Below are 11,744 nucleotides of genomic sequence, written 5' to 3' on the forward strand. Positions count from 1 at the left end.
CTGTCTGTGAGTCGCAAGCCTCCTGTTTCAGCCTCCCAGATACTAGGATTACAAGTGTGTGCCATCATGCCCGGCTTTGCCCCTTTCACTCTGTAGTCTCAGCAATTACAGGCTGAAGAGCGCTCCTCTGGGCAATTGGGGGATTGGTGGTCCCACAAGAAAACACTCCAGGTGACCTCTCACAGGAAGGCTCATATTGATAAGGTTCCTGCCTTAGAGAAGCAGGGCCAAGGAGGGAAACAGATTCACATGCACGGAGGGGGATCTTTTGTCCTGCAGTACTGGGGATGGAACCCAGGACCTCATAATGCCGGGCAAGAGCTCCATCATCCTGAGGTGTGTCTTGAGTTAGAGCATAACCCGCTTTGGGCAGAAGAGAACAGACAGGCGTCCAGACTAAGACACAAGACAGAAGCAGAAACCCCAAAGCCCAGAGAGAAGCAGAGAAGGGAGAACGCGCTACTCTCATGCAGTATCCTCAACCTCTGGTTGCCCCAGCCCATTTTCAAATGTAGGTGAGAGCTGGGTATAGTCGGACATGCCTATAATCCTAATAATTGGGAGGTTAAGGAAAGAGTATTGCAGGTTCAAGACTAGCCTCAGCAACTTAGTAAGGCTCCGTATCAAAATAAATAAAAGCAGGGGCCGGGTGTGGTGGTGCACACTTGTAATTCCAGTATCTGGGAGGCCGAGACAGGAGGATCACAAGTTCGCAGTCAGCCTCAGCTACTTAGGCCCTCTGTAACTTAGGGAGAGTGTATTTCAAAATAAAGAATGAAAAATAGGGCTGGGGGTGTAGCTCCAAGGTAGAATGCCTCTGGGTTCCATCCCCAGTATCGCAATAAGTAAATAAGTAACATCAGGCTGGGGGTGTAGCTCAGAGGTTGAATGCCCCTGGGTTGAATTCTCAGTACCCTTCAACACACACAAAATGTTAAGAGCATGGCGTGGTGGCGCATACTTACAATCCCAGTACTCTGGGAGGCTGAAAAAGGAGGAGCACAGGCTCCAAGGCCAGACTCAGCAATTTAGTGAAACCTTGTTTCAAAATAAAAAAAAAAAGGGGGTGGGAGGTATAGATCGGAGGTAGCAAGCATGCCATTGGTTCCATTCCCAATTCTAAAAGTGGCTGCCATCGATTTCTTCCTATATGCTACAACACCATCCAGAGGAGCCCTGAACAACCCTGGAAGAAGCCCACTCTGCTGGAGAGAGACACATAGAAGTAGCAGAACTGTGAGTGAAAAAAAAAAACATCTTAAGCAGGGCACAGTGGTGCACAGTTGTAATCCCAGCATCCGGGAGGCTGAGACTTGGAGGATTGCGGTTTGTGGACAGCCTCGGCTACTTAGTGAGGCCCTCTGCAACTCAGTGAAACCCTGTTGCAAAATAAAGAATAAAAAATAGGGCTGGGGGTGTTGCTCAGAGATAGAATGCCCCTGGGTTCCATCTCCAGTAACACACACACACACACACACACACACACACACACACACACACACAAAATATCTTAACACATCCAGCCCAAGCCAGGTGTGGTGGCACACGCCTGAAATCCCAGTACTTGGGAGGCTGAGATAGAAGGATCACAGCTTTGAGACCAGCCTCAGCAACTCAGCTAGAGAGACCCTGTTTCAAAATTAAAAAGGCCCCCCGGGTATAGCTTAGAGGTAGAATGCCCCTGGGTTCAATCCTCAGAATCATAACAGAAAGTTCAGCCCAGTTGAGCCTTAGATGTCTCCAGTCCCAGCCATCATTATGTGCAACCACCCAGAACCCCAAGAGGAGCCACCTACCTCAGCCCATGCAACTCACAGGACCTTGAACAATAATAGTGTTCTGTGGTTTTAAGCCATTAAGCTTTAGGGCATGTGCTACATAATGACAGATAACTAGAACACCCAAGAAAGGCTGCAGTGGCACCCCCCCCCCATAGTGGCCTCACAAAAAAAGCAACAGTAGCCAGTCAGACTTTCAATCCCTTTAATTCGGTGCTCTAAGGAGCTGGCAGAACAGCAGGCAGAGGATGGGGAAGGAGATGTATCTTGAGCCCGGCTCAGCAGCTTGTCAGTCATCGTCTGGCAGCTGGATCTTGCTAGGGTCGAAGCAGTTGGATTCCATGATGGGGAGGCCATTGGCCTCTCGGTACTTCAGGACCCTCTCAGCTTCCCGACGGGCCCATTCCCGCATCCTGGAGGCAGCATCAGTGGGAATACATGTGAGGGAGTCTCACTAGATACCAGTACCTCACCTCAGCACGCCATTCCCCAATGGTGCAGAATCAGGATTCCCAGAAGAGACCCCTTCTATCCCCACCCGGTTCTCTGCCCCCTACCCATCCCACTGTCTCAGACAGCCCTGCACCTGTAGTCTGGCAAATAAGCCACAAAGGTGGTGCCTAGGACCAGGACGATAGAGACGCCAAAGAAGAAGACGACTCGCATGTTCCAGAGGTCCACAACAGGGTCCCTGTCAAAACCATGAGAGTCTGGGTTCTGTGGACAAAAGAAGTGAATGAGCGTTTCCCGCCGATACAGTCATACGTTGGCCCTGCTTAACCTGGTCTCCATCTCTGCTCAGCCCCGTCTCCTCCCACTCGAAACTCATTCCCATCACAGGGCCTTTGCACTGTTCCCTCTGCCTAAAAAGCCCTTCCCCTAAATTTACTCATGGCCAGCTCCACCCGCATCTCCTCATTCAAAGTTTAATCTTCATTGTCAAATGAATACCTGGCTTTGCTGATTCTTTTAGAAGGCATCCCCTAGTCACTTTGTCTCTTAAGTGGAACCATAAAAAAATCTTTTTTTTTTTTTTGGTGGTACTGGGGTTCCTGGAAGCCCTTCTACCTCCAGGCTACCCTCCCAGACCTATTTTATATTCTTTATTTGGAAACAGGGTCTCTTAAGCCAGCGAGGCTGGCTTCAAACCAGCACAATCCTCCTGTCTCTGCCTCCCAAGCGCGGGGATTACAAGCGTGCGCCACCACGCCTGGCTAAAATCATTATTTTTATAGGTTAAAAATAGCTGAATGCTGGCAATTCCCTATGATTCAGCCTAATAAAATATCACCCTGCACCCAAGTTGCTCTTCATCTGCTTATCCTATACACCCAAGCCCCTCACAGGTGTTGGTGAAGTACTTATTATAAGCCAGTCCTTTTCAAACACCCAGACCTCACTATATCTCACTGTAGGGAAGGTGGCAATAACAAACACCTTCTAGTTCTGGGTACCTTTGAAGTGCCAGCTGATGTTCTGAGCTTCTGTGGAGGTGTGGCACTGGGGCTTGAACTCAGGAGCTTTCTGCCTCTGAGCTATACCCCCAACCCTATTTTATTTTTAATTAATTATTTTTTTTGCGGTACTGGTGATTGAACCCAGGAGCATTCTACCTCCGAGCCACACTCCCAGTCCATTTTGTATTCTGTATTTTGAAACAGCACCTAAGTGGTGGAGGGCCTCATGAAGTAGCTGAGGTAGGCTGTGAACCTGCAATCCTGTTTCAGCCTCCCATGTACGGCCACCACATCTAGTTTGTTTTGAGTATTTGGGCCCATTTTATTACATGGGAGCAGGTGTATTTTAGTTTTAGGTGTCCTATTACTTGTCCTATTTTACAAAGAAACGAAGGCACCAAAGGGTAAAGTTACTTGCCCAAGGTCACACAGGTGAGTAACTGTCAGTGCTTGGATTCCAAAGCCGGCTTTCTGACTCGAGTATCTATTTATAATAACACCCAGTATAATTAAACCAGGTAGCTCTAAGTTCAAATACCGGTTCCACCGTTTATTCAGTTACGTGAGCTTAGGCAAGCAACTTCACATCTTCGTGCTTTCAGTTCCCTCGTCTGTAGAAATGGAATAGTGCCTCCCAGAATCGGGTTGTTTTGTGGACTAGATTAATTAATGTATAAAAAGTGTCTAGAACAAATACTGGCACCGGGCAAACGCCGTGTCAGTGATAGTATTATCGTGATTCTACTACTCCTAACCGTTTTGAGCGCTGCGCTCTTCCAAGATTCTTTTTGTCTCTAAATTAAGGCCAATCCTTACTGTGGCTCCTGACCGAAGATACTATGGCACAAAGACAAAAATAAGCTAGGCGAAATCCCAAACTCTTCAAAGATTTCGCCAGAGGCGCGTTCCTCTGCCACCTAAGAACGTCCTCTACAACGCCCCGTCCGCCGGTCCCCGATTGACCCCTCCGGCGTCCCGTCATCCCCCCCCTCACCGACTCATAGAGGTTTTCCTCCTCGGGTTCTGGGTCCTCCTGCCAGCGCATGGTCGGTTCCGGCTCCCGCTTTCCCGCCATAGTGGAAGGAGCGACCACGGCCCTGGAGGAGCTGGATTGCCAGCGAACGCGGGCCACCGGGAGCCCTCGCGTCGCCGCTGCCGTCCAAAGGCGGCGAGCGCACAAACCGAACAGCTCCGCCGCCATGATGGAGTGTGCTGCGGGCCCCAGGGGGCGGGGACGGAAATGCGACTGCACGCAGCTGCAGTAGCTCCAAGTGCAACCAATGTCGCTCCGCTCCACCTCGCTAAATAGATCCCAGGGCTGGAGCTTGGGTTCAAATAAGGCGGGGCGTCGGGAAGCCCTCCTTCGCTAGCATGTCACGGCCTCTTGGGACCAACCATTTTCTCATTCTCTCGGTCAGGCTGAGAAATTTCGTCTTGATAGGAAGAAAGTCGTGACATCGGAGCCGTCCTTTGGGAAAAGAGGCGGAGCTTCCGCTTGTCTTTCAACTTCAAAGGAAGCCAAGCTTCTAAAAAGCGGGTCTTGCCCGATTGGCCAATCACTACTCTTTTTCGGAGTATCAGGGCGTTCCCATGGGGAGTGGGGAGGTGGCATGCACTTGCCAATCAGAGGAGGCCAGGGCCGGCCGATGGCGGGCGGCGACCAATAGACAGGGCCGGCCAGAGCGCGCTCCCATAGTAGGTGGATGGTGGTCGGAGCACCGGCTCCCTTCTCCTCGTCGCCATTTTGTGCTGGTGATTGCGGCCGGCTGGGAGTAGGCGGCAGTGAGTTTCCCTGGGAGGGCAGCGCGCTTGGCGCTTCTCCCCTCCCCCTCCCCTCCCTTCGGCCTCCAGCTTTGGACTTGATTGTTGCACGCTCCGGCCTCCACTGAGCTGGGAGAGTTGAAGGAGGTGGCGGTGGGCCGTGGTGATGCCTGGGAGCCCTCCTTTGACAGCCCGGGCCGAGAAGGTGAGCGTCGACGCTGGTCGTGGGGGCGGAGGTAAGGGGCCCCGGCCGGGGAAGGGTGCACAAGAAGAGGCGCGAGTGCGGACTGCGGGGTTCGGGGTACGCGCGGAGCGGAGAGATGTGTGCATGGCCTGAACCCAAGAGGGGCTGTCTTTTTTTTCTTTTTTCTTGTGCGAGCAAAAGCGCGTGCGCGATTGGAACACGGGATGGGTGCACGCGGGTTGGGGGAAGGGAAGGGACGAATGGGAGTGGGTTACTGTTGCTTAGTGCGTTTGCTACACCGAACTTTATCGGTGGGAAGGCGCATGTGTGCGACTTTGTTTTTTATGTACCTGGGAGGAGGTGCGGTGGCTGATCCGTGTTACTTTGTTACTTGTTTGGCCAGGGGGAAGTGTCCTGTATCTCGTCCTTATTCGTGGGGGTGGGGGCGGGGGAGGGAGCGGTTGCGGAAAGAGAATGTGACTCTGGTCTTTATCCTTGGGGTGTGTATCTGTGACTCCGGTCCTCATTTCGCCTGGGGGCTGGCTGTCCTATTACTTGCCCTAATCCACTTAGTGACTTAGAGGTGTGCTGGGAATGTGTGTGTGACTTTTGCCCCTTCGTCTGGAGAGTTAGTATCAGTGTCGCGGAGGTTCGTCTGTTGAAAGGGGGCTCGGGGTGTGATTACGGCCCCTATTGTGGGTTCCTTTCGTGGTTATGGCCCGATAGCGCTCCCGTCTGTAACTTTGGCTTCCGTCTGTGTGAATGCCAGTTGAGTCTGGCCCCTTTGCCAGAGTCTGTTGAGGGTTTTGTGTCTGGCTCTCAGCTGCTGGGGCTCCTGGTTGTAATTCCAAGTATTACCCATCTGGGAGCAGGTAACTCTGGTTTCCCGTGGCTTGTGGAGGAAGAGAAAATCAGTGTGTGTGCTTGGAGGAAAGGTGTGGTGGCAACCTAGTGTTGGGCAGGTGCTCTAACCGCCTGGCTTCGCCTGATTCAGAGGGCGGGGACTGAAGATTCTGGGGTGTTTTCTGACCCTTGGCTGGATCATATGGCTCTCAGAAGTCCCTTCCTTCTCAGGGCAACCCTTGAGAGTTGGATGAAGCAATTGCTTCTCCATCCCAGCAGAAGAGCACAGTGTTTTGGAACAGCCTCAGAAAGGGCCCCTTTTGCCTCCGGAAAACTTGGCCTCAGAGCCCTGGGGAGAGAGCCACCTTGGGACCCGGCAGCACATCAGAGCTGAGCTAGTTGTTGTGTGAGGCCAGGGCTGTGTTGGCCAGGAGCCCAGGGAGGTGGCAGGGGAGTTGCCAAGTTAGCCCCTTTTCACGCACAACCTGAAAGCCTTTTATGGCCATGGTCTCTGACTGCCTTGTTGAGGGCAGCCAGCATCTTTTTGAGAGGCCGTAATGATACCTTGGGTGGGTAGAAGGAGTCTGGCGGGGACCGGAGACTTCCAGTGTCATGAAATGTTTGTTTCCATACCTAACGTGAGATGGACAATTGGGCACTGGGAGACCCCTAGCAGCCTGTCCCAGGCTTGAACTTTTCTACCCGTCTCAGGTGACAAAACCTTCGTTACATGGGCTCTCTGCAAGATGTATGCACAGGAGCACTAGGAGGTGAAAACCCAGGTCCCTGGGCTAAGGGACAGCAGACAGCTCTGACAATCAGGGTCTTTCAAGGAGGTCCTCTCTGCCCTAACTGCCCTGACCCCTTTCTTCTTTCTGCTCTTCCCAGAGTCCCTGCAGGAGGCATCACCCAGGCTGGCAGATCATGGTGGCAGCAGCGGGGGTGGCTGGGAAGTGAAACGGAGCCAGCGGCTGAGGAGGGGCCCCAGCAGCCCCCGCAGGTCCTATCAGGACATGGAGTATGAAAGACGGTGAGTTGTCCATTCCCACCCCTCCCCGAGTAGCCTAAGCTGTCCCCACGTGAGAAGTGACCCGGGGGATGCTAGGAAGGACTTGTGGGCAGAGGAAACAGCACAGCAGATGAGTGATTTCTCTTCATCACACATGTATTTGACATAGGCTGTGAGGCAGGGGCCGTGCTCTGGAAGTGCAGTGATGAATGACACCTAAGATCGCAGGTCTTGGCCGGGCATGGTGGTGTATGCCTGTAATCCCAGAACTTGGGAGGCTGAGATAGGAACATTGTAAGTTTAAGGCCAGCCTCAGCAAGTTAGCGAGGCCATGTGTCAAACTAAAAAAGGCTGGGGGTATAGCTTGGAGGCAGCTTGCCCCTGGGCTCAATCCCCACTACCACAAAATAAACCTTTGTGGGATAAAAATAAACTCTTGCAGCTGGGCGTGGTGGCGCACGCTTGTAATCCCCGCGCTTGGGAGGCTGAGACAGGAGGATCGCACGGGTTCGAAGCCAGCCTCAGCTACTTAGTGAGGCTCTCAGCAACTTAGTGAGACCCTGTTTCCAAATAAAATATAAAAAAAGGTCTGGGAGTATAGCCCGGAGGTAGAAAGCCTCTGGGTTCCACCCCCAGTACCACCCAAAATAAATAAATAAATAAACTCCTGTGTGTCAGACCTCCTTGGTACTCAGAGTCTCACAGAAGAGACCTTACGTTTCACAGGTAATTACAAAACAGCTTGACAAGTACCATGGTTGGATGTGAGGGTGGGAAGAGATCAAAAGAAGGAGAAGCTGAGGGCCAGGTTTCCCGCTTGGGTGACCCGGATAGGTATGTGGTACCATTTCCCAAGGTGAAGGCAACCTTTACACATCCTGTAGATGTGTAATGGAGAGGGGGAGAGGCAGATGTCAGGGTTACGGCCTAGGGTTTGAGGGGTGGGTGGCAGTGGTACCTTCAGAGTCCAGAATTTGCCTTGGCGACAGCTGTGTGGTAGCACATGCCTGTAATCCCAATAGTTGGGGTCTGAGACAAGAGGATTGCAGGTTTAAGGGTAACCCCAGCAACCTAGTGTGACCCTGTTTCAAAACAAAAAAAGTAAGCCAGGTGTGGTGGCGCACGCTTGTAATCTCAGCCTTTGGGAGGCTGAGACTGGAGGATCGCGGTTCGCGGACAGCCTCAGCTACTTAGTGAGGCCCTCTGCAACTCAGTGAGACCGGTTTCAAAATAAAGAAGAAAAAAAACAGGGCAGGGGGTGTAGCTGGAAGGTCGAATGCCCCTGGGTTCCATCTCCAGACCCGCAATTAATTAATAAAAAGAGCTGGGGTGTAGATCGGAGAGAGAATGCACCTGGGTTTCATCCTGGTGTGTGTATCTGTCTGTCTGTGTCTGTCTGTCTCTCTCTCTATCACACACACACACACACACACACACACACACACACACACACACACACGTTTTTGCCCGGGAAAAATGTGAAATGAGCCAAATCAGATAGTGGGAGAGTCCAGAGACAGGGTGGGCTATGGTTGCTATGATACTTAGCTTGGAAGGAATATTTACATAGAGTTATTTTTTTTCAACTCTGGTAAAAACAAGAAACATTTGGAATGCTGGGTACAATACAGAGATCCAGCTGGGCATGGTGGTACATGCCTGTAATCCCAGTACTTTGGAAGGCAGAGGCAGGAGCATTGCAAATTTGAGGCCAGCCTCAGCAACTAGCAAGACACTGTTTTAAGATAAAAACAAAAAGGGCTGTGGGGCAGTAGTCCAGAGATAGAAAACCCTGGGTTTCCTCCCTGTCTTTTTATTCTTTATTTTGAAACAGGTTCTCAGCTGATTGTGGTGGCGCACGCTTGTAATCCCAGCATTCGGGAGGCTGAGACAGGAGGATTGTGGTTCGTGGCCAGCCTCAGCTACTTAGTGAGGCCCTCTGCAACTCAGTGAGACCCTGTTTCCAAATAAAAAATAAAAAATAGGGCTGGGGGTGTAGCTCAGAGGTCGAATGCCCCTGGGTTCCATCCCCAATCCCACAAAATAAAATACAATAAAATGGCATTTGATTGGAAGCCATAGTCACTAGAAGCCGCTCTGTGGCTATTTTGAGTTTGAGTAGGTGACAAAATTGCCTCAGGCTTTATTCCCAAGTAAAGTCAATTGCTTTCTTTTGGCTTTTAAAGGACCTGAAGTGCTGAGGTTTGAGTTAAGCACACTTTTTAGCGCGAGGTAGATTTCTATTAAAGATCAGTCTGCACAAGCCCTCCTCTTGTGTTTATTTTTTTTCGTTTTTATTCCCAATTCCCACCTCTGTGGGCAGCTGCAATGTTGTGCTTGATCGGTAGCCTTCTAAAATAGAGTGTCTGCGCTTTCAATTTACACAAACTGCATAGTGCTACAGGCTTGTGCTGTTTCCTGAACTCCGTATTACTCAGCGCTGTATTTGCAAGCGCTTGTCTATTGCCACGTGTGTATTAGTGCCTGGCCTCTAATCGCTGCCAAGGGCACCATGGGCCGTGCCTGGTGCATATTCCTTAATGATTCCCCAAGGATGGATTACCTGTTCTGAATTTTGCTGTGCTAAAGTCATTACTCTTGTGTCTTATAACTTGTTCTTCCAGAATCCTCTCTCTTCCTTCCCTAGATTATAAAAGATTCGTTCATTCTATCGTTTTCTATTTTGCATTCAGGTCTTTAATCCATCTAGAGTCCATTTTTAATATGGACTAAGATAGGTCCTGATTTTGTTTTCCTTCATTATACGGTGGGCACTTTGCCCAGTACCACCTCGTCAATAGTCCGTCCTTTCTCTATTGATTGGTGCTACCTTGTCTGATTTCAAGTTCCTTTATGGACATGGATTTGTCTCGAGTTATCTGTATTGGTCCTTTGATCTATTTGGTTATTTTTTTTTTGTACTGGGGCGGAACCCAGGGGCTTTTCTACCTCTGGGCTATACTCCCAGACCTATTTTATACTTTATTTGGAAACAGGGTCTCACCTAGCTGAGGCTGGCTTTGAACCTGTGTAGTCCTCCTGTCTCAGCTTCCCAAGCACTGGGATTACAAGCGTGTGCCACCACGCCCAGCTTTTTTTTTTTTTTTTATACTCCTGATGATTAAACCCTGGGACAGTTTGCCTCTGAATTACACTCCAGGACTTTTTATTTTGTTTTATTTTTATTTTGAAACAGTTTTGCTCAGTTGCTGAGGGCCTCACTAAATTGCCAAGGTTGGCCTCAAACCTTTGATCCTTCTGTCTCAGCTTCCTAAATGCTGAGATTATACACTTCTTTTTTTTTTTAACTGAAACACACCTCCAGCTCATAGAATGTCTTAACTCCCTCTTGGCTCTTATTTTTCAAAGCTGATTTAGCTATTTGTATAGCTTTTGTTTTTTGCAGTACTAGGAATTGAATCCAGGGGCATTCTACCTCCAAGGTACACCCCAGCCCTATATGTTTTTTATTTTGAAACAGTCTCACTAAGTTACAGAGGGCCTCACTAAGTAGGTGAGGCTGGTCACAAACCTGTGATCCTCCTGTCTCAGCTGCCCAAGTACTGGGATTACAAGTATGCGTACCACCACATCCAGTTTATCTTTATTTTATATAAAAAGCTCATCAAGGGGCTGGTGGTGAAGCTCAGTGTTACAGCCTGTGCTTAGGATGCATGAGGCCCTGTATTCAATCTCTAGCACCACCAAAAAATATTTTTAACTCCCTCGGAAACGGTCAGCAAGAATTTGGATTGAGATTGCATTAGGTTTCTATATTTGGGGGAAATTGTCATCTTTGTAAAATAGTCATCTTGTGTAGGACCTATATTTGTTTGAAAAGCATAAAAATCTGAATAAATAAAAATAGAGGTTCTCTCTCTTCGTGTGTGTGTGTGTGTGTGTGTGTGTGTGTGTGTGTGTGTGTGTGTGTTACTGGGGACTGAACCCCAGGGGCATTCCACCTCTGAGCTACACTTCTGGCCCTAATTTTTTTTTTTTTTTTTTTTTTTTTTTTTTGCGGGTCTGGGGATGGAACCCAGGGAGAATTCTACCTCTGAGCTACACCCCAGCCCTATTTTTTATTCTTTATTTTGAAACAGGGTCTCTAAGTTGCAGAGGGCCTCACTAAGTAGCTGAGGATTACAAGTTTGCACCACCACGCCCGGCTTCCCAGCCCTATTTTTTTTTTTTTTTTTTGCGGGTCTAGGGGTGGAACCCAGGGTTATTTGACCTCCAAGCTACACCCCCTACCCTAGTTTTTATTCTTTATTTTGAAACCGGGTCTCACTGAGTTGCAGAGGGCCTCACTGAGTAGCTGAGGCTGTCCGCGAACCGCGATCCTCCAGGTCTCAGCCTCCCGAATGCTGGGATTACAAGCATGCGCCACCACACCCGGCTATTTTATTTTTATTTTGAAACAGTTCTCACCAAGTTGATGAGAATCTTACTACTTGCTGAGGCTGTCCTTGAACCTGCGATCCTCCTGTCTCAGTCTCCCAAGGACTGGGATTACAAGCGTGCACAGGCACCACCACGCCCTTCAAGTTTTGTCTCTTTTTTGTGACATCCTTAAAAATTTTTCATGATGCTATTTCAGGGTTGAAAAAAGCTGTTGTGTTTTGTAAAATGTTAGCTTATTCCAACTGTACTCTTTTTTTTTTTTTTTTTTTTTGGCAGTTCTGGGGTGGAACCTAGGAACAGCCTACCTCCGA

General features: G+C 49.6%; 2 protein-coding genes across 3 annotated transcripts in view; one reads left to right on the forward strand and one right to left on the reverse strand.

Annotated features, from left to right (window-relative positions):
* Positions 1 to 2,067: 2,067 nt before the first annotated feature.
* NDUFB11 (NADH:ubiquinone oxidoreductase subunit B11) lies at positions 2,068 to 4,436 on the reverse strand (the record flags this gene model as incomplete). Its single annotated transcript, XM_080718760.1, has 3 exons — positions 2,068 to 2,191; positions 2,365 to 2,495; positions 4,230 to 4,436. 3 exons carry the CDS (start codon positions 4,434 to 4,436, stop codon positions 2,068 to 2,070), a joined length of 462 nt encoding a protein of 153 aa, XP_080574886.1.
* A 711-nt stretch (positions 4,437 to 5,147) lies between these two features.
* Positions 5,148 to 11,744, forward strand: part of RBM10 (RNA binding motif protein 10) — a gene marked incomplete at both ends in the record, with an annotated part of 45,153 nt that continues 38,556 nt past the window's right edge. The window contains 2 exons of one of the 2 annotated variants that reach the window (XM_080719374.1): positions 5,148 to 5,232; positions 6,912 to 7,053. In XM_080719374.1, the coding sequence (XP_080575500.1) occupies positions 5,163 to 5,232; positions 6,912 to 7,053 (212 nt within the window). The remainder of the gene's footprint in view (positions 5,233 to 6,911; positions 7,054 to 11,744) is intronic. The other variant, XM_080719375.1, reaches the window with a different exon arrangement.

Source organism: Muscardinus avellanarius (genome assembly GCF_963383645.1).
Source record: "Muscardinus avellanarius genome assembly, chromosome: X".
NCBI lineage: Eukaryota > Metazoa > Chordata > Mammalia > Rodentia > Gliridae > Muscardinus > Muscardinus avellanarius.